Raw genomic sequence first — 27,514 nt, 5'->3', positions numbered from 1 at the left:
TCTCTCTCTCTCTCTCTCTCTCTCTCTATTGGTTTCAACAAAACTTCCTTTCTTTGTTTGATTTGTTTCCTATTTTTGATGAATTTCTTCTCCATCTCTCCTCCGCTTCCGCTCCCTCCCAACACCAACTTCCAAACTCACATTCCTTCGTTCGTTCATTCGTTCATTCAGGTGATTTCTGCCATTTCCACCATATCTTCCCCCATTTCTCTGTTCTTTATTTCTCTGCACTCTTTCCCATTTCACGTTTTCAATCATCATTTTCACTTCTGCAAATCCAATCCCATTCATAACTCGCCTCTTGCTTCCTGTATCTGTTTCCCTTCCCTTCCGTTTGCTACCTCAGGGGATTCCTTCTTTTTCCTGTATGCCTTGGACATTCACGTGCTGATGCACTAGACGTGGATTTTCGGGTATGTTTCAGCTTCTTTTTCACTTGGGGGGTGGTTTAATCCATGATAATCGTGTTTTCAGAGGGACTTCATTGTGAATTTGGTTTTGTTTTCCATCTGGCTCAGCTTCAAAATCATTGGGGGATTGAGAATGTAATGATGGAGCTGATTAATTGGTGCAATGAGCGTTGATGATGAATTGATTGTTTAAGAATGGAGACTAAGGAAGATGGCGAATTGGCGGACGAGCGGCCTCCGTCGCCTGTCTGGGCGTTGCAACAATTCTCGGAGGAGGCGTTTCGGGTGGCCGGTGAAGCTCTCAATAGCGTTTATCATGGGGGCACCGGGTTGCAGGACGCGGGGATGGGACATCGACGTGCTAGGAGTGAAATTCCGAATGCAAAACACAGACGATCCAACAGTATCCAGAGATTAAAATCCCATGTGCAGAAGGCTTGGGGATGGGGGAGAGACACACGCGATGACGATTACGCCTTCTATAGTTTCGATCCTGAGATCATGGCGAACCAAAAACGTCAGTGGTATCAGTTTCACTCCAAAACTCTGGTATCTAATTGATTCTATGTTTTCTCTATTCTTTCTACTACGACTTGGTTTTTTCCGGGTTTCGAGACTAAAGCAGGACATGTTTGTTTTCGATACAGAAAAAACGAGTTATGTTTTTTAATGCACGTTTTGGGTGATGTTATAATGATGCAATACCCTGTTTTATTTCCAAAACCAGGCTCCCCTTGGACCGAAGTTTTTCAATGTTCTCAAATATTTTCTACTTCCACATGGTTGTAAATTAGTCATGTATAAAAACGTTCTTGGAATTACTGGCTGTTCTGCTTTTTCAATGTTTATGATAATCATCATCCACTGCTCTTATGGAATTTCCTCATATGACGTATACAAATATGATTAGTTCAGATTAGCGTTAAAATGGCTGAACTGTTATGATTGAGTAGAAAAAAATGAGTTGGCAGTTCAGTCTGAGATGAAACTCGTAAGATAAGATGGGTATAACTATCCAGTTGCATGTGGATGAGGCGAACCGGTGCTCCAACAGGCATATTTTGTGTTGTAAAACAAAGATGTCGGATGATTGCATGGTTTTTATTAAGCTAAATGTATCTACTATGGTTGGATAAATAGGAAAAGAAAAATGATAGGATTAATTTTAATATGTTCATATTTTATAGGACGGTGTATACCAGGAGCCCACCTCTCTCTTTGAACACTTCATTATTGCGGGGCTCCATCCGGATACTAACCTTGAGACTGTGGAAAATGCATTTGCTAGAAGAAAAAAATGGGAGTCACAAAAGAGAAATGCTGAGATGACAGATATCAGAAGGTTAGAGAATAGAGGGCCACCAGTTCCCCTGCTGGAACCTCAGGTTAACTCTTTATCTGGAGCAGTAGTTTGGTAGAACTCTTTTCTTTGCATTGTAGAATGATCCATTGTGTAGTGAGTTAATTCTTTGTAATGATATTTGAGATCCTTCTTTTTTGTTATGCATACTGAAAACTTAGTTTGCTTAAGAAATCTACTCGCATAAAATTTGGGATGAAGGTTTTGAAGACCAATCGGGTCCCCATTTCTGTAGGACACCTCGTTCATGTTTATTTTTGGCATCTCACTGAAGCAATGCAGTTGAGAAGTAGGTTGAACAACATGACAAGATGGTCAACTATTTCATTCTTGCGTTCGTATATTTGCATGTTGATGAAATCATGTACTTGTATCTACAGATTCTTTTTAAGTATCCACCGGGGAAGAGGCTGCCAATGCGTATGAAGGATTTGTCTGCCTTTTGTTTTCCTGCAGGTGTTAAGGTGAGCTATTATCCATCAGCCATGATGTGTTAAGGAAGGTTAGGCTGGTTAAATATTATCCATTATTCATTATATTGCTTTTATCCATTTATGTGAAAATCACAATCTAGGAAACCAGGTGAAGTATATCTGCAAGTGTCAAATTTTATTCTCTATCACCAACATGTTCCATATAATTTATATGTTGATCAGCGTTTGAATTTAAAATAAGCTATTTGTTTACAAATCAATGGTTAAATGTGAATAAACTATTGTTGTGGTGTTCAGCAGATGTGAGTTATGATATTTTTTTTCTTTGGGAATTTATACCATTAATGAATATCTTGAATGAAAAAAATAGTATATGATGACAATTAATTTCTAAAATAAATTAATGGTATCATTAAGGTATCATCTTTCCCTCTACTTATTTTGTGGATTATTGTGCATTCGGTAGTAGTTTACGTTTACCGTGCTTTTAACTTCTCATTATTGTTCTCTTTGAATCATAATGGCCTTAATGTTTAATACTGACTTGATCGTTGTAGTTTGTTCTATTTTCTGGAAATGTTTGTTCACTAGTAGAATGAAATTTCACACATTGACTCTAATGCAGGCACAATTGATGGAGAGGACTCCATCACTCAGCGATCTGAATGAAATTGTTTATGGTCAGGTACCTAGTGCCAATATTAATGTATTTAGTCATGTCAACTTAGCGTATATATGCCTTCCTCCGTCTACTTTTCTCTCTGATCCTGACGAGTTTAATCATCCAAACATGGAACTATATCAGTAAGATCAAGTATAGACACTAGGAAATTGGCAACCAGGTTAACTTTCATAACTAAACTTAGGTGGGTTACATTTGAACAGTCGACTGGGTCTGTTGGGTTGGATGAAATTTTATAAGTTATCTTCTGTATTATCATTTGGCCGTATATATTAATATATATTTAACCCTTTGGATTTCTTTATATTACCCATTTTTCTTCATCGTATTTCTTAAACATAATCACGTGTCTGTACCCATCTTGATATCTTCCATCAAATCATTCGGCTCTCCATTATTGTTCTGTATTTTGACTCTTTTAATAAACCTTTTTCATTGGAACAAAGTTTTATGAGCACGTCAATATTTTCTTCTTCCTTTTATGGTGTAGACAATTTTTATTTTTAAGATGTCATAAAAATCTATCATCTCTTGCATCTGGTTGTATATTTATCTTTGACGATCATAGTGCTTGTAACGACATAAGAAATGGTAATGCTTGTAATCTGTCCAAGTGAATCAACTCATTTGTTTAATAAATGTGTGTAGCTTCCTTGTTGCCGTGGATCATACAGTTAGCCTTGTTGATCCATTCGGAGCATCACTTAAACACATATGCAAATGGAACCACTGTTCTTGGTGATCCTAGTTTCCTTCTTTTGTAGTTCTAAGCAGTAGTAAAGTATGGTTTGGTGAAGCTTATCCTTGCTTTGTTTTTTTTTTTTTTTTGTTGAGGATGTTTTTGACGAGTAAATTATTTTAAATTTATTCATAAGCTGTTAATTTACTTTTTAGTTTCCAAAAACATAATGATGCTAGCCTCTTCTATTTGTCACAGGAACATTTGAAAAGAGATGATTTGGCATTTATTTTTTCTCTTAAGGTAAATTTTGTGATTGCCTCCTCAGCTAATCTTGGATCTAAAGTTCTTTTTGTCACTAGATATATGTCTAAGTTAAATGATGGACGTATTTCTTTTCAAATTTTCTTTGACGTCCTTGATCTTTGATGCAAGACTGTGATTCATGAGTAAATACAAGATTCACATGCCTTTTAATTTCTAGTCGAGTTACTACTTGGTTGTATATTATTTTAATTGTGTTTGCAAGTTTACGATAACATCTTCCTTTTCTTCTTTGCATTGATTTCAAATCTTGAAGTATTGTTCAGATGGATTTCTTTTACCTATTGTCTTGTTGTGGAAGTGTAAAATATTGACTGAAATTAAGTTTCTGAAACTTGAAACCATCCCAGTTCTTTTCTTTTCTTGGGATTTTGGGGCGTATTTTTTATCCACTCTTTATCTAAAGCCATTTTATCTTTTCAAGTGGGAGTTTCTTTGATCTTTTTACTCACTTCCATATGCTTATTTCATAGAAGAAATAGGAATAAATGGTGGCTGAAGCTACTTTCTTTTCCTTCAGGTTGCCAACAATTCAACTCTTTATGGTGTGTGCTTACATGTGCAAGAAATTGTTCAGAGGCCACCCTGTATTCTAGGCATCTCAAATTCTCTTTCTAATTCTTCTGGACTATGCAGCCGTTTTTTGGTTTCTGCACCTCGCTGCTATTGTCTGTTAACCAGAGTACCTTTCTTTGAGTCACACTTTGAGATGCTGAACAGGTCCTTTGTAATTCTGTTTCTCTAAAGGACAAACAGATTCAAGATAGAATAATCTGGAATCTAAATAACTCAACCTTTGTTTGGTTATTGTCTGCAGTGTAATAGCCCAGGAACGTTTGAATCGTGTAACTCAGTTTATTAGTGAAATTTCTCTCACTGATTATGTGCCATCAGTGTCAAGTTCAAATCACAGTGCGAATGTCGACTCTCCTGAAAGGGAGTCCACAAGTGAATGGATGGCATCAGCAATACCAATTGACAGTGCAGTGGCCCTTACTGCTGCTGCTGCAGGACTTATATCTGATGATGAGATCTTAACCTCTTCAACGAAGCTGTCAGAACCTCGATCTCCTGAAAGTAGCACAACCAGCGACACTTTGGATTTGAGTCAAGTAAGGAAAAACAAAAATGAGTGATTAAAATTTCCTTTACGATAGTTTGAGGCTGCAAGAAAGTTCTCAATTGTACCAATGTAGAATTGTTATAAGGACTCTTCTAAAAAACCTCAATTAATATTAGATGGCACGTGTAGTTCCTTTTGTGGTTATCTTTTGGTGATTGCTGAGTTTATAGCTGTCTTCAATTTTTTGGAAGCTCGAAAGAAGTAATGGAAGTTGCGAGAGTGGTCACCTATGCGCAGAGGGATCTTTCTCATCAAGACATCGTGCATTAGAAAGCCTAGGGAGTTCCGAATACCTGTTCAGGTGGTGATTTACCCTGATATCTAATATGCTCATATATTGTTAGTATAAGACACCTTTTCCCCAGTTCCAATTTCAGTGATATCATATCATATGGCAGTCCAGTTAGAAGTGTGGCTTCACAAGATGAGGATGATGATCTTTTTCCAAATTGCGAACAGGAATACAGTGATGACTTGATAATGGAATGGGCTAGGGTTGGTTGATTTTGATTGCTAATTTTCCTTGAATGACTAGTTTCTTTTTAGATTATTCTTGATCTAATCATTTGCTTCATGGTTTTGTTATGATAGGAGAATAAGTATGACGTGCTACAAATAGTCTGTGGATATCATTCTCTTCCTGTTCCTGAATGGGGATGTGAATTATTATTTCAACCTCTAGAACATTTGCAATCTATTCAATATAGAAGACCTGCAATTGCATCCCTTGGATTTTGTGAAAAATATCTAGACTCGTTGAACCCCATTGAGGTATTTCTCTTGTTGCTCATTGTTCTTAGGGTGTGTTTAGCATCACTTTAAGGGGCGATTAAATCTGTGATAGGTCAAAACAAAGTTGGCTACAGCTGAAGAAACTCATGCCTTGTCAATGTGGACAACAGCCACTCTATGCCGAGCTCTCTCTCTTGAAACTGTAAGCTCAATGCTTTTCAGTTAATTCTGCAGGTCCAAAAATTTTGCACTTCTATTAGTTTTATTCTCGCAACTCCCTTGCAGATTCCTTAATTCAATTAACTTACTCAAGTATACGGTTGTTTTGTCAGTTAATATTGTTTCCCCTATCTTTTTCCCTGATCCTAAAATGCTTTGTTGTTACTTCATTTTTACGTCGTCATAAGCTTTCTCTGCAATGTTTATTCCTCAAGATCTGTTTCTTTATTTGGGACTACATGACGCAATATTGAGATCACAGCTTCTTGACAACCAATAGCTTTGTGTCCAATAACTTGAGTGCTTCTTTTGTGGGTTTGTTTTTGAATGCCCTTGGTACATTTTTCCATATTCTGACTTGAGTGCTTCTTAAATTTTCGAAGTACGTTGATTTCAAGCATTTGAAAATTCTTTTTTCATGATTTAGAAGTCTGATCACGTCGTCTTTTCAGGTTTTGCAATTGGTTGCAGGGATTTTATTAGAAAAACAAGTGATACTAGTGTGTCCGAACTTGGTATGTTAGTCCTATTTTCTTTTTTCTTTTTTGGTTCACTTATAATCTTGTGCTTAGTTGTTTATATCTAGCTCTTCATTATTCTGACTACAATGAATTATTTACTTGATTAGATGTTCATTCATTATATCAATTAGTGCAGGGTCTACTTTCTGCTACAGTGTCATCCCTTGTTCCTATGATTTGCCCTTTCCAATGGCAAAGTTTATTTCTTCCGGTACGTTCATTGATATTAATCCCTCTACTAAACCATTTTTCAATTTTTTATTCATTTGAACCACCTATTAACATCAATAATAACAACCACGTGCATTTTGCACAAATCAGCGATGTTTATATGGTATTGGAAATGGCCTAACCATTTCACCTTGTTGTAGAGGATATATAATTTTTGAAATAAAATCTCTATTTGAACTTTGATGGAAGTCTTTTGAATGGTAAGTCTTTTGTCCAATGAAGTGCATGCACGCATGCTCCTCTGTGCCTTGAAGCCTTGAAATATGTGTGTGTGTGTGTATTTTAATTGATAAACTAAAAGTACAATTTCTCCCAAATTTCTTTAAAAATTCTAATTTATTAGAATTTTCATTATTTTATTACACGCAATATTTTGATTATTTTATTATACACAATACTATCTTCTTCAGCTTGTAAAAAAATTGTTTTCATTTTTCTAATATGGCCTAAAAAATCCTGTAAGCTTTGGAGAGTTATTGCACTTTTGTGTGTCAGACTTTAAAAGCACTACTTTCTGGAGTAGAAAATCACCGGTTACGTTTGCTTCTCCCTAGGACACAATATTTCTGGAAAGCCCATTCTGAAGTAATTATGGTTTGTTGGATTGAATGAAAGATGTACTCTTCTGTCTTATGCACGTCATTTAATAATTCACATTCACAGTACTAATTCAAAACTCAAAAACAGAGGTATGAGTCGTATTTTGAAAGATGCTTCACCGTTCTTGCAAATTTCTAAGAGGAATGCAATACTTGTTTAATATTTTATTATGTTGTCTTAATTTTTCCTCCCAAATGAGGTAAATGGAAAAGTAGAACTTGCTTGAATTTTTACTTCCCAGGTCAAGCTCATCTCGATAATTTTCAGGTTCTACCAGGAAAAATGTTTGATCTCCTTGATGCACCTGTTCCCTTCATAGTGAGTAAAAAATTGATTTCTTTTATCTAAATTCTTGCTCACGTTTAAATGCAAACTTTTTATGTGTGGGCTAAACAGAGGCAGTTCATTTTGAAATAATGGGATATTTTATTAGAAACCTATCACCTCGATATCATAAGCTAGATGATTAGGAATCTTTTAATGGAAATAGCAGTAGGCAATAGGCAATTCTCTTATTAGTACATTTCATTTTATCAGTGCTCTTCTTGTAGATCTGAGATTTAAGTCCGAAATAGAAAGTTCATTGATCTGGATGTTTGAGCAAATAGGTTAAGGTTTGTTAATGAATCCAGATTATTTTATAACATCGGCTTCCCCCATTTGGTAATTTCTCAGGTTGGTACACTAAATAGACCAACGGATGTAAAGATGAAGACGTCTAATCTAGTTGTTGTTGATGTGCTTAAGGATCAGGTTAGGTGGAATTTTGCTGATCCTTTTGTTTTTCTTCACCATGTTTATGTATCAATCAGATTCTAAACAGATTTTTAAAGCCAGTAATTAGTTTCTGATGTTGGTTTTCAACTTCCTGCTCATTCAGGTGAAAACATGTTCCTTACCAACACTTCCACGACACAGAGAACTAGCCTCTGAGCTTGGCCCGGTCCATGCGAAATTGGCGAACAGGAGTTCAATTGCCAAAAAGCATCCTGTATATAGGTGCAACGAATATCAGGTTAGTATTGTTGGTTTAGCTACTTATTTTTCTTCTACTCCCATGCCTTGTGCTTATACTCGACTCTCAGATGTAACTTTGAATTTGCAGACTCAATACGCTACCCAGTTCTTGAATGTCATGAGGCAATACATGGACTCGCTGTGTTCAAATCTTAGATCTCATACCATAACTAGTGTTCAATCAAATAACGACAGGGTCAGAGAATCTACTTTCTGTTATACTTTAATTATCCCATAGCCAACCAATCTCTATAGCTCTTAGCTCTTTGTTTTTATGATTTCAGGTTTCTTTACTTCTTAAAGATAGCTTTATTGACTCGTTTGCTAGTAAGGACCGACCATTTATTAAGGTGATTTCCACTTCTCAGCTTGATTTCTTAGCCATTTCATTAACAATACTTTTATAGCTGAATCTCATGTGCATCATATGTTAATCATCTTACAACTGTCTTTCTTCTGGGTCAAAAACACTGAGTTCTTTCAGCTTCCTAAACAATAATAGCCTAAAACAATGAAGGAATTCGGAATCAAAACAAATGTGTTCATCCAGATAGTTGAAAATGATGTGATGAATTGTTTGCAGCTATTAGTAGACACGCAGCTTTTCAGTGTTCTTTCAGATTCTCGATTGTCGAGCTTTGAAAATGGGTTCGGTGAAGTGAATGCTTCCCCAACTCCAAAGGCAGAAGTAGAAGTACAACACAAAGTGCAGATGAAGCATCACTAGAGGTTTTCCTTGGGACCCATTAATTTGCAGCTCAACTGTTTTTAGTCAAATCAGTTTTGTAACATAACATTAATTAATAGCAACACTGAAAATATCTTAATTCTTTTCTTTTTTTAGCGAGGAGAAATACATATGTAAGTTTGTGAAAATTCTCGTGTAAATCTTGGCTACTTCAATTCCACAATAATAAATAAGTCGATGCACATACTCATTGTTCTATTCATTCGAAGACTATATTTGAAAGTAGATATGTCTATTTAAGTCGAAGTCAGAGTTGACTAAATAAAGATGAAGATGATAATTATATTCTCTGTCTTTGCTCTGTCCTCATTATTTATTTTATTATTATTGTTTATTTACTTCCCTGAAACCTCAATAAAATTAATTAATTTTCTAGGATACTTGCATGCATCGATGATAAGGTTGGTAGACACATTTTATAATAAATAGACATTCGAGTGTATTTTTTTATTATTTTTTTAAATAAAGTTATATTTAGTCTTTTAAATTTTTCAAATTTTTTTTTCAAAATTCCTTTTAGTTCTTATCCAAATATATTTCTTTTTTTTTTTAAAGAAAGTTATAACTTTAAAAAATTAAACTATGATTCCCTAAAAAAAAATCAAATAAAAAATATTATGAAATTCTGATCCCTTGATTCCATATCTGCAATTTTTTTTCTCCCTCGAATTCAAAAAAACGATAACAAACGGCATTAAATTAATTAATTAATTAAAGCAAACATGATATTATTGTTGACCACAGAATAATTGAGAATTAATATGTCGCACAGTAATTCCGCCACTAATTCTAATTGCTTAACATTTATTATTTTTGTAATAATGTATAATTATGATTGAAATTGCATAAAAGGCATGTGTATTACCCATAATATGCTTCAATAATGATAATATATGTATTTTAATAATGATTCAAATCTACCCACTAATTTTTGTTATTATTATAAATACTGAAAACGCTTCCCTTATTTCTACAATTGGATAAAAATAACATTTTAAATTTATTATTCACAATTAATTATTTTTATGAACTCATTTGAAAAAACATAAATGTATTATTCATAACTTACTTTTGAGTAATTTATTTATTATTGTAAATACTGAGTAATTATTCCATATGCAACTGTGGAAGCCTCCACCCAATGCTTATTTAAAAAAAAAAAATTAAAAAAATTAAAATCCGCTGAAAAATAATTCCATTATTCATTAAAATTAATTAGCGACCACCGGAAAAAATGCACCTAAAAGTATTTTATAATTAAATAAAGATATTTTATAATTCTTAATTCAATCTCTAATTTTTTTTTAAAAAAAAGCTCATACTTGATATATATTAAAAAATGGAAATAAATTAAAAAAAATATTGAAGGAGGGTAAGGATTTAAATGGCTGGTAGAAATAAACAGTGAAAACATTAAATAAATATTAAATATTATAACTCATTTGGTTTAGAAAGTGAGAGACTAAAGAAGGATGGAAAGGCTCATAAATTTGGTTGTTGGGAGAAATTATAATCAAAATTCTTTATTTGTATTAAAAAAATAATTAATTTTAAAATATTAAAATTTACTCTAACCTTATAAAGCGCATTAACTAAAACACTTTCTCCTCACAATTACTTTTTTCCCTCTAATATTATATATATGAATTAGTGGAATTAGAATTTAGTTAATTAATTATTCTAAATAAATGTTGACATTTATCCATTTTCCAAATAAATAAATAAAATTACACTATGAAGATAATTTTTTTTAATATTCATTTTCTTAATATAGACTAAAAACATAATTGGACATTTATCCATTTACCAAAAAAAAAAAAAATCATAATGGTAATTACTTTTTTTTTTATATCTATTTTCTTAAATATTCGGGTTTATGATGAATGAAAATGTTACCCTAAATTTTTGACAAATCTAGATTTTGATTTTTACTATTTCACACTATTTTGAATACTGTGGATTAAGAAAATACACGTAAAAATGAAGTAATACATTGGAGAACAATCACAGAGAATCTGACATCGTTATCTTAATTGGTACAAAAGAAGAAACATAAATATCACTTTTGAGACGACGTAAAAATATGGATACCTAATTTCATCACGTGAATGTGACAACCCAAGTGGACCAATGGGTTTGGCATCAAACAACAATCAACCTTTTTTATTTTTATATGCTTTTTCATATCTTTAAAATATCTAACTTATTTCTTTTGAGGGAATGTCTTCTCCAAGTTATATTTGTTCAGAAAGAGGCATCATTGCAGCAGCTTTATGACAAATTTTCATTCTCTTTTACCCCAATACTTTTATATCGATTGATTGATTTTGAGGAAGGAATTTTTTAGACTTTGATTTTAGTTACTACAAAAAGCTTTGTACTAATCAAAATTCTTTGGATAATAAATTTTTAGAAATTATTTCATTAGTTTATACAATTAATTTTAAAATTTTAATCGAAATTAAAATATTGATGTGAAAGTTTGATTGAAAAAAATGAATTATAGGGTTTGGTTGAATGTTGGTTGGAGGTTTTTTAGTGGAGGGGAGGAGAAATAATTTGATAAAACGTAATTGAAAGGGGAGTAGTAAGGATGCACCATGAATGTTAACCATGAATGTTAAGGACGCGTATAAATATATGTAACACAAAGAAAGATATATAGATAATGGCATCAGATTCAGATTCCAGAGTGTGTTGGTGGAGTGAGGTGTTAAGCGACCTACTAGGCACGCACCCGCGTCTTCTCTTTTGATTTCTGAATTTTCAATTCCCAAATGTGGAGGGGATTTCTCCATTCAGCGCACAACACACATTTAAGAGAGGGAGAGACATAATTACAGAAGAAAACAAAAGAATGTGCTTGGATAAAGACGAAATTTGAGTGAAATTTTGTTAGCGGGGGAGCTCCTTCGGGCTGCAAGTAACGCCATTGATAAACCCAACAGCAAAATCCGGGCCGATTTGAGTTTCCTCAAATGTCTCTCTTTCTATTTTTCGTTCAACTCTCTCTTCCGCTCGGCGGTTTGTTTTTGTATTAAACCCCAACCCCATATCCTTAAAAAGCCGCCTTGGGAGCCTTTCTAGCTTTTATTTCTAAACGAGAGAACAAGGAGAGAGTGCTGTCCCTCTCTCTCTCTCTCCATCTCTCTCCCCTTTCATTTTCTTGATTTGTTTGGATCATACCCATTTTCATCATCGTTTTTAATCGATTTTGAGATTTGGGTTTTGTACGATTCCTCTTGTTTCCCTGCGCTCTCCCTCGTTTCATCTCTGGATTTATTCATTGGCGGATTAATTGGTGTTCAAGACTGGAGAAGCAACTGGGTTTGGTTTGTTTGTCATCAGTAATCACGTACTACTTACCTCTTGCCAAGCCAGGTCGGTCAGTTTTATTTTTGCACTTTCAGTGATGGGTCGTCTTTTTTTGTCCATTCCACGTTTTGATACAGACAGGAAGACAGTGTTTGAACGCACAATCATCGCTCTATTTCTCTATGTCTCTCTCTTTCTGCGTTTCTTCGACTTTCGTGTTAACAAAAAATCCATTTGTTGGCATATGCTATGTGTCTGCAGGCTGTCTATTGACATACTCATTAGGTGTCTACGAGAACCCAGATGGTGAAATGCTCATCTTCATAACTGGGTTTTATTTCTCTCACTTAACTCGTCCCCGACTCACTGTTTTGAATCGCCTTCCTCACCTACGCCCCGCAATCAGTGATGGGTGTTGCCCATTTATTGAATAGAATCCAAGCTTTGTCATCTGATGTACGATCGTCTAATGCCTTGTCAGAAGCATTTGGAACGTTGCCAATTTTGGAGCTCGCATCAATCGGCATTAACTTTGCACTCTGTATCTTGTTCTTCTTCATTGTCGTAGCGAAGCGGATATCTGTTTTTGTTGGTCGCCTTGGCTTCGACAAGGATGATGAATCTGACACGAATGCAAGTCCAATTCGGCGCAGGGCGGATGGTGAAATTCATGATGTTGACATCGGTACCAGTTTCAAAATGTCCGTTTCATGTTGTTTCTATGTGTTGTTTGTGCAAGTTTTTGTATTAGCTTTCGATCTCGTTAGTTCAATTGGAGATTCTGTTAATGGGAAGGAGGATAAAGGTTGGTCTGTGGTTTGCTTTCCGGTAGCTCAAGTTTTGTCTTGGTTTCTTTTGAGCTTTTTGGCCCTGCGTTGCAAATTCAAGGCTTCGGAGAAATTTTCATTGTTGTTGAGGGTCTGGTGGTTTGTGTCATTTGTTCTTTGTCTGTCTGCTCTGTATGTTGATGGAAGAGAATTGTTTGTACAAGGTCTGAAACACCTGCGTTCCCATGTTGTTGCAAATTTTGCTGCAACTCCTGCCGTGGCTTTCCTTTGTTTTGTGGCTGTTAGGGGGGTTACTGGTATAAAAGTTTATAGGAACCCTGATCTTCAAGACCCATTGCTTCTTGAGGAAGAAGAACCTGGATGTCTCAAGGTAACCCCTTACAGTGAAGCCGGGCTCTTTAGTTTAACTACGCTTTCTTGGCTGAACCCTCTTCTCTCAATTGGTGCGAAAAGACCACTTGAACTCAAGGACATTCCCCTTCTTGCACCGAAAGATCGAGCTAAAAACAATTATAAGGTTTTGAACTCAAACTGGGAGAAGTTGAAAGCAGATAATCCTTCCAAACAGCCTTCTCTTGCTTGGGCCATTCTGAAGTCTTTCTGGAAGGAGGCAGCTTGTAATGCCATCTTTGCTGGCCTGAATACTGTGGTTTCGTATGTTGGTCCTTATATGATTAGCTACTTTGTCGATTACTTGGGGGGGAAAGAAACTTTCCCCCATGAAGGATACATTTTGGCTGGAACATTCTTCATAGCGAAGCTTGTGGAAACTCTGACAGCGAGACAGTGGTATCTTGGGGTAGACATTTTGGGGATGCACGTGAGATCGGCTCTCACAGCATTAGTATATAGAAAAGGCCTTCGGCTTTCCAGCACTGCTAAACAGAGTCATACCAGTGGAGAGATTGTGAACTACATGGCTGTTGATGTGCAAAGGGTTGGAGATTACTCATGGTATCTTCATGATGCTTGGATGCTCCCTATGCAAATCATTCTTGCTCTAGCTATTTTGTATAAGAACGTTGGAATTGCTTCTATTGCAACATTGATTGCCACCATCGTCTCCATTCTTGTTACCATTCCAATAGCTAGAATACAAGAGGATTATCAAGACAAATTGATGGCAGCCAAGGATGATAGGATGAGAAAAACTTCTGAGTGCCTAAGAAGCATGAGGATTCTGAAGCTGCAAGCTTGGGAAGTCAGGTATAAAGCGAAGTTGGAAGAGATGCGGGGTGTGGAGTTCAAGTGGCTCCGAAAAGCTCTTTATTCGCAAGCCTTCATTACTTTCATTTTCTGGAGTTCCCCAATATTTGTGTCTGTTGTTACTTTTGCCACCTGCATATTGTTGGGTGGTCAGCTGACTGCAGGCAGTGTTCTTTCTGCTCTAGCCACTTTTAGAATTCTCCAAGAACCACTTAGGAATTTCCCTGACCTGGTGTCGATGATGGCTCAGACAAAAGTTTCTCTAGACCGAATTTCTGGACTACTGCTGGAGGAAGAGTTGCAGGAAGATGCAACTATTGTCCTACCTCGAGCCATGCCAAATGCAGCCGTAGAAATCAAAGATGGCCACTTCTCCTGGGACACTTCCTCTCCAAGGCCAACTTTATCAGGAATACAAGTGCGAGTGGAGAAAGGGATGCGTGTCGCCGTTTGTGGTGTTGTTGGTTCTGGGAAATCAAGCTTCCTCTCTTGCATCCTTGGGGAGATTCCAAAAATCATGGGGGAAGTAAGTCTTTTAGAATTCCGCTCTTGATGTCATATTTCGATGTCGCTTTTTGTTAGTGGAGATGTTTCAAGTTTCTTTGAGTCCTTCATTTTTTTGCTATGCCCAGGTAAAATTATGTGGCACTTCCGCATATGTGCCTCAATCACCTTGGATACAATCTGGAAACATAGAAGAAAATATTCTTTTTGGAAGTCCTCTTGACAAACCAAAATACAAGAATGCTATTCAAGCTTGTTCACTGAAGAAGGATTTGGAGAATCTTCCGCATGGAGATCAAACAATAATTGGTGATAGAGGAATAAATCTTAGTGGAGGTCAAAAACAACGGGTTCAGCTTGCCAGGGCACTTTATCAAGATGCCGATATTTATTTACTTGATGACCCATTCAGTGCTGTTGATATACACACTGCCTTAGACTTGTTCAAGGTTATATATATATATTTTTTGTGGCATTCTGTCTTGTTCTCGGGTATTTGGTCGTTTGTTTATTATAACGGTGACATGGAATGCAGGAGTACATAATGACGGCACTAGCAGACAAAACTGTCATTTTTGTTACACATCAAGTTGAATTTTTGCCGGCTGTTGATTTGATACTGGTATGAATTATTGGTCGTATGTTATGTAATTGATGCTTTTGGAGAATCATACTCTGGAATTTTTTTTGCACATACTAGCAGACAAAACTATCGGTTTTAATGTTCGTATATTATGTTCGTGCCATTGTGATGTCTCCTATGCCTTTTCATTTTGTTCCCTAACACAGAAAAGAAGTATCCAACAATTTTTCTGTATTAATGTAATTTCTTGATGACTTGGAAAGAAATATTGTTTAGGGCTTTTCTGTGTAGAACATGTCTTATATTATTAATAGTTTGTCGAAGCTTTTGTGTCGATGTGAAATGATATTACAATGATATCTTTCTCTTAGGCATTCATTTTCCATGTGTACAGGTTATCAAAGAAGGCCGCATTATACAGGCAGGAAAATATGATGATCTTTTACAAGCAGGGACTGACTTCAACACTTTGGTAACTGCTCATCATGAAGCTATTGAAGCTATGGATATTCCCAACCATTCATCTGAAGATTCAGATGAAACTATGTCTGCCGATGAATCTCTGAATATTGGTAAAAAGTGTGATCTTGTTAGAAATAACATTGGCGATTTGGATAAGGAAGTGCAGGACTGTATATCGGCAGCGGAGCAAAAGGCAATCAAGGAGAAAAAAAAGGCAAAACGTTCTAGAAAAAGACAGCTTGTACAGGAAGAGGAAAGGGTAAGAGGCCGGGTCAGCATGAAGGTCTACTTTTCGTACATGGCTGCAGCATATAAAGGCTTTTTAATTCCGCTCATAATTGTTGCACAAGTGCTGTTTCAGTTCCTACAGATTGCAAGCAACTGGTGGATGGCATGGGCAAATCCCCAAACTGAAGGGGACCAACCTAAAGTGACTCCCACGATCCTCCTTGTGGTCTACATGGCCCTTGCTTTTGGGAGCTCTTGGTTTGTATTTGTTAGGGCTATTCTGGTTGCTATGTTCGGTCTCGCAGCTGCTCAAAAATTGTTTATCAAGATGCTTACATCTATTTTTCGTGCACCCATGTCATTCTTTGACTCAACACCAGCAGGACGGATCTTGAATCGTGTAAGTTTCTCGTTCTAAGAGACAGATGTCCAATCAATTTAATCATGCTATTCACACACACTAAAGTTTTCTTTGAACTTTGAATTACTTTATTACTTTCGGCCTTATAGGTGTCCATTGACCAAAGTGTTGTGGATCTTGATATTCCTTTTCGACTTGGTGGGTTTGCTTCGACAACAATACAACTTATTGGCATAGTTGGTGTTATGTCAGAAGTTACCTGGCAAGTCTTGCTTTTAGTCATTCCCATGGCTATTGTTTGTTTGTGGATGCAGGTGAGTACTGGTTACAGCTTCCGCCTTCCATTTTTTCGCTTATGATACTCGTGCATTCTTTATATTTTGCATTATGAGAAGAAAATAATTTCTCCCATCACTTATACTACGTCGTTCTACAGTACTTCATCTCATGTAATTACCTTTTTCCATTTATATTTATCATATTTTGTCGGTCTGTTCATGATGCTTCGTTCTATTATCGTAAAAAGCGGAAAGATATAAACTATAGAAAGGAAAACAGATATTAAATGTAATGAAGAGAAAAATTCTTTTGTTTTAAAGAATCACAAGTACTATAACAAAAGAAGAAATCAGATCTACTTATTCAATACGTTTACTCCAAAAGCACGTGGCCGTGTCGGCCACAACTTCGTGCATCATGTAGAATTTCCAGCCTTGATAAATCATTTCTTTGTTGTATCGATGGAATGTATATTCGACTTCGAGTAAAGAGATGTTTACAAAAAAAAAGTTACTGCAAAAGTGAGGAAGGTCTGAGGTTGCAAAAGGGCTATCTAATAACATGCGTGTTGACCTTACTAAGTGTACTTTATGATGCAGAAATACTACATGGCTTCATCAAGGGAGCTTGTTCGTATTGTCAGCATCCAGAAATCTCCAGTTATAAATCTATTTGGCGAGTCAATTGCTGGAGCAGCGACAATACGAGGTTTTGGTCAGGAAAAACGGTTTATGAAGAGAAATCTTTATCTTCTTGATTGTCATTCTCGCCCATTCTTCTGCAGTCTTGCAGCTATTGAGTGGCTCTGTCTGCGTATGGAACTGCTCTCCACTTTCGTCTTTGCTTTCTGCATGGTTTTACTTGTCAGCTTTCCTCATGGAAGTATTGATCCAAGTATGTTAACATTCTCTTCTAGATTATTGCCTTTTCGTATGCTTGCCCTTTTTCATTGCTATTGAGTTGTTGGTCCTGCAAACCATGGTTGAAATCGCGTATGAAATCTAGTTTGTTCGGGCGTTATTATTAATTCTATCTGTTAGTTTATATAATTCTGTTCTCTACTTCGAGGTTAGCATATGGACCTTGAATCTTGCATGTAAATGGTAAAAACATAAGACACGAGATTGCTGGTTTTTGTTTGTACAGGCATGGCTGGCCTTGCGGTAACATACGGTCTAAATCTAAATGCTCGCCTGTCACGGTGGATACTCAGCTTTTGCAAGCTTGAGAACAAGATTATATCTATTGAAAGGATTTATCAGTACAGCCAAATTCCAAGTGAGGCACCAGTACTTATCGAGGACTCTCGTCCTCTTTCCACGTGGCCTGAGTATGGAGCTATTGAGCTTACTGACCTGAAGGTAATGATTGACTTGCGATATTATCGTTTTTTCGTGTTACTGAACTCAAGTATTTCTTGCGTTGAGGCCTGAAGTACGTGGTGGAGTTTTATAACCTTGTGTCCTCTATCAAGGCCATGGGTTTTAGATAAAAATATTTTCAGTTCCGACTCGAAAATCTTCTCATGTTCATACAATGTCTGATGAAACTGAGAAATTCGGAACTCATTTGCTTTTTCAAGGTTCGGTACAAGGAGAATCTTCCTTTGGTGCTCCGTGGTATAACTTGCAGCTTCCCCGGTGGAAAGAAGATCGGGATTGTTGGTAGAACTGGAAGCGGTAAATCTACTTTGATCCAGGCTCTATTCCGATTGGTCGAACCATCAAGTGGAAAGATAGTTATCGACAATATCGATATTTCGACAATTGGCCTTCATGACCTTCGAAGCCGTCTCAGTATCATACCTCAGGATCCCACTTTATTTGAAGGCACAATTAGAGGCAATCTCGATCCCCTTGAAGAGCATTCTGATCATGATATTTGGGAGGTTTGATCTCTCTCTCAAATCACTTCACTGCTTTTTGTACTAAAATTGCTGTAGTTGTATGTTTTAATGATCTTGTTCCTTAAAATGAAATGGGTTTTTCCTGATTTATATTTCACATCGCTTAGGCACTGGATAAGTCGCAGCTAGGACAGATGATCCGCGACAAGGAGCAAAAACTTGATACACCAGGTGTGTAACAAGCACAGATATGAAGCTTAATCTTTGGTTTATTCTGTTTCGTGTGGCTGCGCCCGACATATATTTCATGCCTCACCATCCTCTTTACAATGAACTTGCAGTGCTTGAAAATGGTGATAATTGGAGTGTAGGACAGAGGCAACTCGTGGCGTTGGGCCGTGCACTATTGAGACAAGCCAGAATACTTGTTCTCGATGAAGCCACGGCATCTGTCGATATGGCCACAGATAATCTCATCCAGAAGGTTATTAGAACAGAGTTCAGAGACTGCACCGTGTGTACAATTGCACACAGAATTCCGACGGTCGTTGACAGTGATCTGGTGCTGGTACTAAGCGATGGTGAGTACAGCCCGTAACCGAAAGCCAAAGTTGTAGGCGTTACGTTGAGTACATCTTTCATTTCACATGTTAGTTAATTTGGATGTGGTTTGCAGGTAGAGTTGCAGAGTTCGATTCTCCGGCACGACTATTTGAGGATAAGTCATCGATGTTCCTTAAATTAGTGACGGAGTATTCGACAAGATAAAATGAAGCAAAGCAGAGGTTTTGTCGAGATGGGATGCGTGGAAACGACGTCTATCTCAGTCGGGTGCAGGAGGCGGAAGGGCCATAGCGGCCACTGCTGGTTGAGCGGGAGATCTGCATCTGCATCTGGCAGCAACAGGAAAAGGAAGGAAAGAATAAAAAAAAGAGAGGGGAAGGGGGCAGCAAGGGTTAGACAAAGAAGGCGTTGTAAATTGAAAGAGAGGTTGTTGATGTTTTATGGAATGAATGATTCATTCATGGTTAGGAGGAATTAGAATGAACAATAAATCAAACCCATGTATGCCACAACAATAATTCACACCAAAGAATATGAGAGCGGCCATGGTTTTTTTTCCCACTACTTGGTTTAGATAAGAGTTGTCTCTTCATTCTTTTCAACTTTGAGGTTCAAATTTTTGTTTGGAATGGATAGATGAAAATATCATAATAAAAATATCATAATAATAGGTTCGGCTGAGAACTAATGGAACCGTTGCCATGAGCTATTACAAATGGTATAGTTAGATGAGGACGCTAGGCTCCGGCTCCAGAGGGGTGGATTGTGAGACAAATGGTATAGTTAGATGAGGACGCTAGGCTCCGACTCCAGAGGGGGTGGATTGTGAGAGGAGAATAAATCTTTCCTTACAAGGATGTGGAAACCTTTCTTAAACACGTTTTTAAATCGTGAAGCCAAATTAACGTGAGCTTCTCCTTTTTGCATACATGGAGTTGAAGCCTTTCTGCTAGGCTCAATAATGTTAAATGGTAAATAATCATTTAATAATATGATTTGGGCTAAATTCGTGAAAGTATGGGCTACATAATGGGCCACAATGAGGCCCACTTAAAAAAGAAAACCCAAAGTCCAATAGTGCAGGCCCTTTCGTCAATATTCCTCACCCTGTTAACTGCAGCGCTTCTCTCCCCCTCCGTCACTCTCTCCGACCACATTCCGAGCAAGGATGCAGGCCCTTTCGAGGCGTCTAACGCAGCAGCAGTCTCTCAACTCTCCTTCATCTATTTCTTCCCTCAAGTTGATATGCCCTCTTTCTCATCACTGTAATCCTTCATTGCTCTCTCTCTCTCTCTCTCTCTGTTGTGTGATTCCACTTACATCTTGATTTCTTCCATTTTAGCCTCTTCTATTCATTTTTTTTTCTTTTTCCAGATTCTGGAGCTGATCGTCCACGGTATGAATCCACCTTGGCTACGCGGGGAGCGGGGCACCTTGTCCGCAAGGGCACTGGTGGGAGATCGTCTGTTAGGTAATTTAACCCTATATTTTTCTTCGTGTTTCATTTTCCTATTTGATCGTCGGGCCAATGTCGTGCAAGTAATGCTGGATATACTTCGGATTTCTGAGGGGATTTAACAAATTTAATGTAATAATTAGTAGTAGTGGTTCAAGTTTGGAATTCTATTGCCGTTCATTGCTTGATTCATATCATGATAAAGGTAAGCATTTGTTAGATATAATCTTTTTGTATTGAATAATTTAAAAGATCATGGTAAAATGAGTTGAATAATTTAAAAGTTCATTGTATTGAATAATTTTTTAATGGAATAATTTAAAAGTTCATTGTATTGAATAATTTTTTAATAGTTTATCTTCTCCTGTTGGATAATCCTAGAATTAGCTTATCTGTTCTCTTTTAAACATACACATTAGATTTTCAAGCAGACCAGATTATTGATATCTAACTCGATTTGGGTTTATTTCTAGTTAAAATCAAAATTCTGAATCTGAATTTGCTGATTTTACTCTCTCATCATAAAAATATTTTGCAGTGGGATTGTGGCTACTGTCTTTGGAGCTACTGGATTCCTTGGCCGTTATGTTGTACAACAACTAGGTAATAGGTGAACATAAATGATGCTAGCACTCGGTTTCTTTTTTGCCTCTATATGCAATTTATCTGTCCCTGTATATCTTCTACTTTTAAATGGTTCTGGTAGTGGGTTTGGCAGCATTGGCTCTATTATTGACATTTTATCAATTTTATGCCAAGTGTGATTTTGGAAATCAATTTTGTTTCAGCTAAAATGGGGTCCCAAGTGTTAGTCCCTTTTCGAGGTTCTGAAGATTCACCTCGTCATCTTAAATTAATGGGAGATCTGGGACAGGTAGAGCAATATATGATGTTGTTATGGACGGGAGTACAAATTCTCTTTTTCATGTGCTGCTGAGCTCTCTCTTTTCCCCCTCACTGTTAGTTTGATCATCTTAACTCTTTTTTTTTTTTTTTTTTTGTTCTCCTTTATTTATTTATTCCCCAGATAGTACCAATGAAATACAACCCAAGAGATGAAAATTCAATAAAAGCTGTAATGGCAAAGTCTAATGTCGTCCTTAATCTTATTGGTACGGGATTCCCATATTTTTTCCCGTCTTGTGAAATGTTAAATCTTTTTTTTTTTTTTTTTTTTTAGAATTCTAGTATTAGACATTACCCTATTTGTTGACAGGAAGAGAGTATGAAACAAGAAATTACAGTTTTGAGGAGGTAAATCATTCCATGGCTGAACAACTTGCCACGGTATGCTTCTTAGAACTGATCTTTTTTATTTTTTCAGTTTTTCTTATGAAAGTTACCTTCTTTCGGCTGTTCTATTCGCATCTCCTGCATCATTATTTGGCTTGTGTTTTCATATGGCCCTCTTAAAAAGGATTAAAAATTGATGGGAAGGCTATAATCATTACAAAATTGAAGTAATTAGGGAAAGCAAAGATGTATATGAATGAGAGGATGGGATATAGTGATGGGTGAGTACGGAAGTAGATGAAAGCTGGGACAAGCATCTATCAATGTGGGCTTGAAGTGGAGGAAATGGGAATAGGCTTGGCCTTTGCGGAGCCTATTGGATGAAAATCCACCAAGCTAATATTAGATAGTTGTCATCGTACCAGGTCATTTCGGGGGGGAATTTTACCTGATCTAATATATTGGAAGTGAGGAAAAATTTGGTAAGTGTATTCTTCAAATGATGGTTTTGTTTCTATTACAATTTTGTTCAATCCTTGTTTTATTTTGTCTACAAATTCTTAATAATTTAGTGACATACGTCTATGTGTTGATTGAAGTAATTAAAAAGTGCTTGGCTCACTTGAGCACAAAGTGCAAGAGAAATTAAGGTTTTAGGTACAGAAGCGACAAATATAATTAACTTTTTATATATAAAAAAATATTGTAGTATTATTTTTGAATTAGAAAAAAGAAAAAATCATTAATCAATAAACTGTGAGAAAAATGGAAGAATATGAAAGGGTTTACAAGAACAACAACTCAAAAAAAAGGAGCCAACCAACAACAGACCTAACGAGGAAAACGGCACCAATTCGAAAGATTAAGGTGTGGAGGATAATTAGAAAAGTCTTTAACTATGAGCAAACAAAATTTGATTAAAAAAATCATTGATGATACGTAACAATTGTTTTGATTGAAAACAGTTTCAAAATTTTGATGGATGATGGTTCAATTTTAAACAATATATTATTAGTAATAATATGATAACGATACAATTTTAAGAAATTAGAGCTTTTTAGGAGAGTGGGGAGAGAAATGAATACTTTTTGTGAGTAATTCATAGTTTGTATAAAAAAATAAAATAAGCTATTTAAAAAGGGCTTCAAGTGCAGAGGCACCATGCACTTGCATAGAGGCACTTTTTAAAACACTGGTTTATATGATCTGTTTCCCCATTAAGATACTGTTGCAGTTGGCATCTCATATTCAAACCAGTAGCATCTTCCCTAGATCCTCTACCATTCTGAATATTAATTAATAAAGACAAGATAGACAAAAAGGGAGAGTAGGTGCGTATATTAAGTTGAAGTATAATGGTTGAAGTAGGTTGCATATATAATCCATCACTCAGCTATGCAACTTCTTGATATTTTGCTTTGTTTCTAATTTAAGTATGAAGTTTTTTCTTTACGTAGGCAAAGGCAACTTTTGTAATCATCATATAGGGTTAAATCACGAATGTGCATTCAGTTTTTTTCTTTTTTAAGCTACGAAGTAGTAAACAAAGAAGTTATGATTCCTCCTTTGTTCTTTCTTTTCTTTTCTGTCTTTATGTTCACTGCCCTCTTTTCTTCTTTTGAGTCATGTAGATTAGTTTGTTCCTTCCTTTTCAATATTGTAGATTGCCAAAGAACACGGTGGCATCATGAGGTTTATTCAAGTTTCCTGTCTGGGAGCATCTTCATCGGCTCCGTCCAGATTTCTGAGAGCTAAAGCTGCTGCTGAAGAATCTGTTTTAAAGGCATTCCCTGAGGTAATTATTTATCATTTTTTTTTTCCTGTTTTTGGGTTGATAATGCTACATGAAGTCACGTAGCTGAGAATATAGTTTTTCTGATTGTAGTTTCATACTATTAGAGAATCATACAAATCTTGATCATTTATCATGTATTTATTTTTTGTTCTCGTGGGAGTAATCTTTGGTGAATGAAGGTTGACGTGAAACTGTGTTCAAGATTGAGATGAAATCGTGTTTAGGGTTGAGATGAATATCTAATGTTGCATATTAGTTTTATTGATTGTATGGATAGAAAGCGTGCTAATTTCAAATCCTTAGTTCAAATTTGCGATCTACAATTTGGAATTTCAATCCTAGAATTGAAAATTATTTTTTATTGATATTTTGCTTTTATATTTTAATTAATTTATTTAACGTTTGGGTGGACCTCATCCACTTCCTTGTTCATAATTTGGCATTATGATATTATTAATAAGGTCTTGTTTCTTGTATTGATTTTCTTTTTTCATAGGAAACATCATGTTTTGTATGTGCTCTACTAAAGGACCGTATGCAAATGAAAAAAAATCTAGAGATTACATAAAAGGCTTTAGTTGTTGACTCGAGAATAATAGATAAATGATAATTACATAAATCTTCAGAAGTAGATGATGGGAGCTCGAAGATGCCAATGCGATTTACATTTACATGTGAGAGGAGGATAGTGGGCAACAACATAGATAGGTGATTGTGGGGGTGTGCTTTGTGTATTTGACCCCCCTAAATTTGTAATAAGGTAGCATGGCAATAGGTTTCATGGGAGGAAAGGACTTTATATGTGTGGAGCCATTACATGGGCTTCGGTTATTTCTGCATTTTTAAGGACTTTATAAGTTAAATTTTTTTTTACTAGTTTATAGGATAAAAATAAAAATACTTTTATTAATAGTTATTTATATTTTAATTATTAATTAGTAATTATAATAAGAAGATTTATATAAAAAATGAATAACGTAAATTAAAAAATTTATGCAAACAAAAAAAATAAAAAATAAAAAATAAAAAAATAAATAAAATGGAGAGAGGGAGGTAGGAGTGAGGACATAGGGAAGTTGTGAGTCTATATTTGAATGCTCCGGCGGGGAGGGAGGAGGGCTATGACTAAGCTCAATGTTTGAATGTTTGCCTTCAGGCTTTTGGGATCAAAGAGTTTTTGTAATTGTCCATGGTCTTCTTTGAATGGCTTCTTTTCTTCATTTCCTTGTTTGAATTCTTTATTCTTACGTAATAAAAAATCTGGTTTTTCTTTTGATCGTTCACACAAATAATTCTAAAGGTGCAGAGCTTGTTAATCTAGCAAATAGCACAAGAAATTTATTTTGATTGCAACTTTTCTCCTTTTATTTTGTGGTCATTGTGGGAGTTGGACATTTCTGAAATGTGCTTTTACAGGCAACGATTTTGAGACCTGCAGCTATGATTGGTACTGAGGACCGGATTATGAATCCGTGGGCACATTTTGCTAAAAAATATGGCTTTATTCCCCTCTTTGGAGATGGATCTACAAAGTAGGTATTTCATCACTTATTTTATGGATCAAAGTCGTATATTGTACTATTGTAGCATGCAGGCATTGAATAGTTAGAATTTGTTGAATTTATTACTTATTTTCTGATTGTTATCCTAAACCACCAGCGCTTTCTTTGCAGAATCCAACCTGTGTATGTTGTTGATGTTGCTGCTGGAATTGTTTCAGCCTTGAAAGATGATGGTACCAGCATTGGAAAAATTTATGAACTAGGTGGTCCAGAGATCTATACAGTGCATGAATTGGTATGTTTTTTTTTTAATATCCTTCCCCCTCCCCACATGAAAAAAGAAATGAAATTTCCTCATAAAGCTGCATGTTCTATTCAGGCAGAGATTATGTATGACATGATCCGTGAATGGCCTAGCTACCTGAAAGTCCCTTTTCCCATTGCAAAGGTAAAAGCTGTTGAAGTTGATGATATGCAACGTTGTATCTATGATTTCCCTCGAGTCCTCTATATGTTGCCTAGTATATTCCTTCTTTTTTTTTTTTTGTTGCTGTTATGCAAAAACTATTCACAACTATCTTTTATTTTGTTGGTCCATATTTTGTTACTCTTGCGTTTGCCCTGCTAATCGCATAAAATTTGGAATATGCTTGATGATTTTGTTTTAATGATGTAAATTAGTTCTTGGTATACTTTTAGAGTTTTACTTGTTTGAATGAAGTTCCTCTGGAAATCATCATCTGCCCCCATTGCTGTATACATTTTTAACTTGTTAATTGATAACTGGAAGAGTATTATTTATTTAGCTAGCATACTTGTGTGAAAACAATTAAGCCTAGGAAGTGTAAGTTGATCATATAGATGTAACATGACTCCCCCTGTCCTCCTTTCTGGGCTTATTGGATACGATTGCAGATAAAGCTGGCTTGGTTATTAGATCGTTTTGAACCTCGTTGAATTTTTCTTAACTAAAAGCTGCTGTTTGGCTTCAGGCAATTGCTACGCCCCGAGAAATATTACTTAATAAAGTCCCATTTCCATTACCAACGCCAGAGATTTTCAATCTGGATCAGATCCTATCTCTAACACAAGATACAGTTGTTTCTGAAAATGGTAAGCATGCCCTTCATTCTTTTCCTTTGCGGAGAAGTTGAGATGTTCTCTAACACTCTATGATCTTGCAATTCTATTTGCAGCATTGACTTTCAATGATCTTGGGATTGCACCACATAAGTTGAAGGGGTATCCTGTCGAGTATCTTATATCATACCGTAAAGGTGGCCCGCAATTCGGTTCCACAGTCAGTGAAAGATTTTCTCCTGATTCTTTTACTTAGGCTTCTTTTGAATATTATTGAAGCCCCGGATATTTTGTATCAACTTAGTTGAAAAGCTTTGAGAATGGCCTGTTTATGTCTTGATTTGATTAAATAAAATGGATAAAGTTTCAAGTTCAAGCCTCGTGTATCTTTATCTTCTTCGTTCATGGTTTAGAATGCACAATGTATTTGGTGTTGTAATTAATAAAGGTTGGATGCTTGGTCACAGTATTTTATGATCATAAGATCATAAATTGTATCTTTGATGTGGTATCCTAAGTCTATGGTTAAAGATTTCTGATAAGCTAAGCTAGGTGAAGACTGAATTGCCCATTTATATATATATATATATATATATATATATATATATGATATATTTTGGTATGTGTGACTCTTTTTGGTGACATTTTAAGTAGAGGGATTGAGTGTGAAGGTTATAAGCTGCTTTTGAAGCTGAAAAGTGAGGGACTAAGAAAACCCATTACACAAGGAAGGAATCCGAGATGCACTTTTGAATTGGAGTATCAAATATATAAACTCAAACATCAGATTTCGAAGAGGACGATTCATAGGTGAAGGTAATAGAATCCAAGGAAAGATGGAGGTGGGAGACGAGGATGGGAACGGAGCATTCGAGCGAGTGAGATTGGGAGGTAGAAACATTGGAGCTTCAATGTCAGTCAGCCATGGAAGTGAAGGTAAATTGCCCAACTGTTGTTGCATAAACATTTATGTAAACAGCAACATTCAGGGTGTGAACAATTCAACATTGAATGGAAGTGAGGTCAGAATGGAAAGCCCAGGAGTTCAGTTCTTCATTGGAGATGCGAATAAAAAATCACATCAAAATTACAGATCAGTTCATCAACTATGCCAATGGAGTGTAATGCTGCTTGTTCTTCTTGTACTCCTCTTTCTGTTGGTTTTAGAGATGAGAACGTTTCGTTCTTAAGATTGTACTTTGATACTAATGGGAAAGCCATTGGATTGCAAT

At 36.0% G+C, this 27,514-nt stretch overlaps 3 protein-coding genes across 5 annotated transcripts; all 3 read left to right on the top strand.

Moving 5' to 3' along the window:
* LOC111460960 lies at positions 1–9,266 on the top strand. Of its 3 annotated transcripts, none has more exons than XM_023104348.1 (19): positions 1–959; positions 1,598–1,795; positions 2,151–2,234; positions 2,830–2,889; positions 3,824–3,868; positions 4,410–4,609; positions 4,707–5,001; positions 5,204–5,313; positions 5,411–5,507; positions 5,604–5,783; positions 5,857–5,946; positions 6,416–6,478; positions 6,621–6,695; positions 7,583–7,633; positions 7,991–8,068; positions 8,196–8,330; positions 8,421–8,528; positions 8,617–8,682; positions 8,916–9,266. In XM_023104348.1, exons 1-19 carry the CDS (start codon positions 606–608, stop codon positions 9,057–9,059), a joined length of 2,433 nt encoding a protein of 810 aa, XP_022960116.1. In that variant the 5' UTR covers positions 1–605; the 3' UTR covers positions 9,060–9,266. The 3 variants fall into 3 exon arrangements, with proteins under 3 accessions (XP_022960116.1, XP_022960115.1, XP_022960117.1); XM_023104347.1 differs by having other exon boundaries at positions 5,378–5,507; XM_023104349.1 differs by having other exon boundaries at positions 847–934; positions 5,378–5,507.
* Positions 936–26,748, top strand: LOC111460963 (NADH dehydrogenase [ubiquinone] 1 alpha subcomplex subunit 9, mitochondrial-like). The gene is made up of 15 exons (XM_023104353.1): positions 936–940; positions 7,712–7,716; positions 15,429–15,436; positions 20,353–20,481; positions 20,591–20,687; positions 21,211–21,275; positions 21,461–21,546; positions 21,700–21,784; positions 21,889–21,959; positions 23,569–23,700; positions 25,117–25,232; positions 25,374–25,497; positions 25,582–25,650; positions 26,195–26,315; positions 26,399–26,748. The coding sequence occupies exons 4-15, from the start codon at positions 20,385–20,387 to the stop codon at positions 26,536–26,538; spliced, it is 1,203 nt and encodes a 400-aa protein (XP_022960121.1). The 5' UTR covers positions 936–940; positions 7,712–7,716; positions 15,429–15,436; positions 20,353–20,384; the 3' UTR covers positions 26,539–26,748.
* LOC111460959 (ABC transporter C family member 5-like) lies at positions 11,841–19,777 on the top strand. Its single transcript, XM_023104346.1, has 12 exons — positions 11,841–12,461; positions 12,657–14,915; positions 15,022–15,342; positions 15,429–15,515; positions 15,871–16,566; positions 16,677–16,841; positions 17,406–17,700; positions 17,953–18,167; positions 18,389–18,694; positions 18,820–18,883; positions 18,994–19,233; positions 19,329–19,777. Exons 2-12 carry the CDS (start codon positions 12,804–12,806, stop codon positions 19,418–19,420), a joined length of 4,593 nt encoding a protein of 1,530 aa, XP_022960114.1. The 5' UTR covers positions 11,841–12,461; positions 12,657–12,803; the 3' UTR covers positions 19,421–19,777.
* Positions 26,749–27,514: the final 766 nt, after the last annotated feature.

Source organism: Cucurbita moschata, unplaced genomic scaffold (assembly GCF_002738365.1).
Source record: "Cucurbita moschata cultivar Rifu unplaced genomic scaffold, Cmos_1.0 Cmo_Scf00024, whole genome shotgun sequence".
Lineage (NCBI taxonomy): Eukaryota > Viridiplantae > Streptophyta > Magnoliopsida > Cucurbitales > Cucurbitaceae > Cucurbita > Cucurbita moschata.
This window is presented reverse-complemented; position numbering and strand designations above follow the sequence as displayed.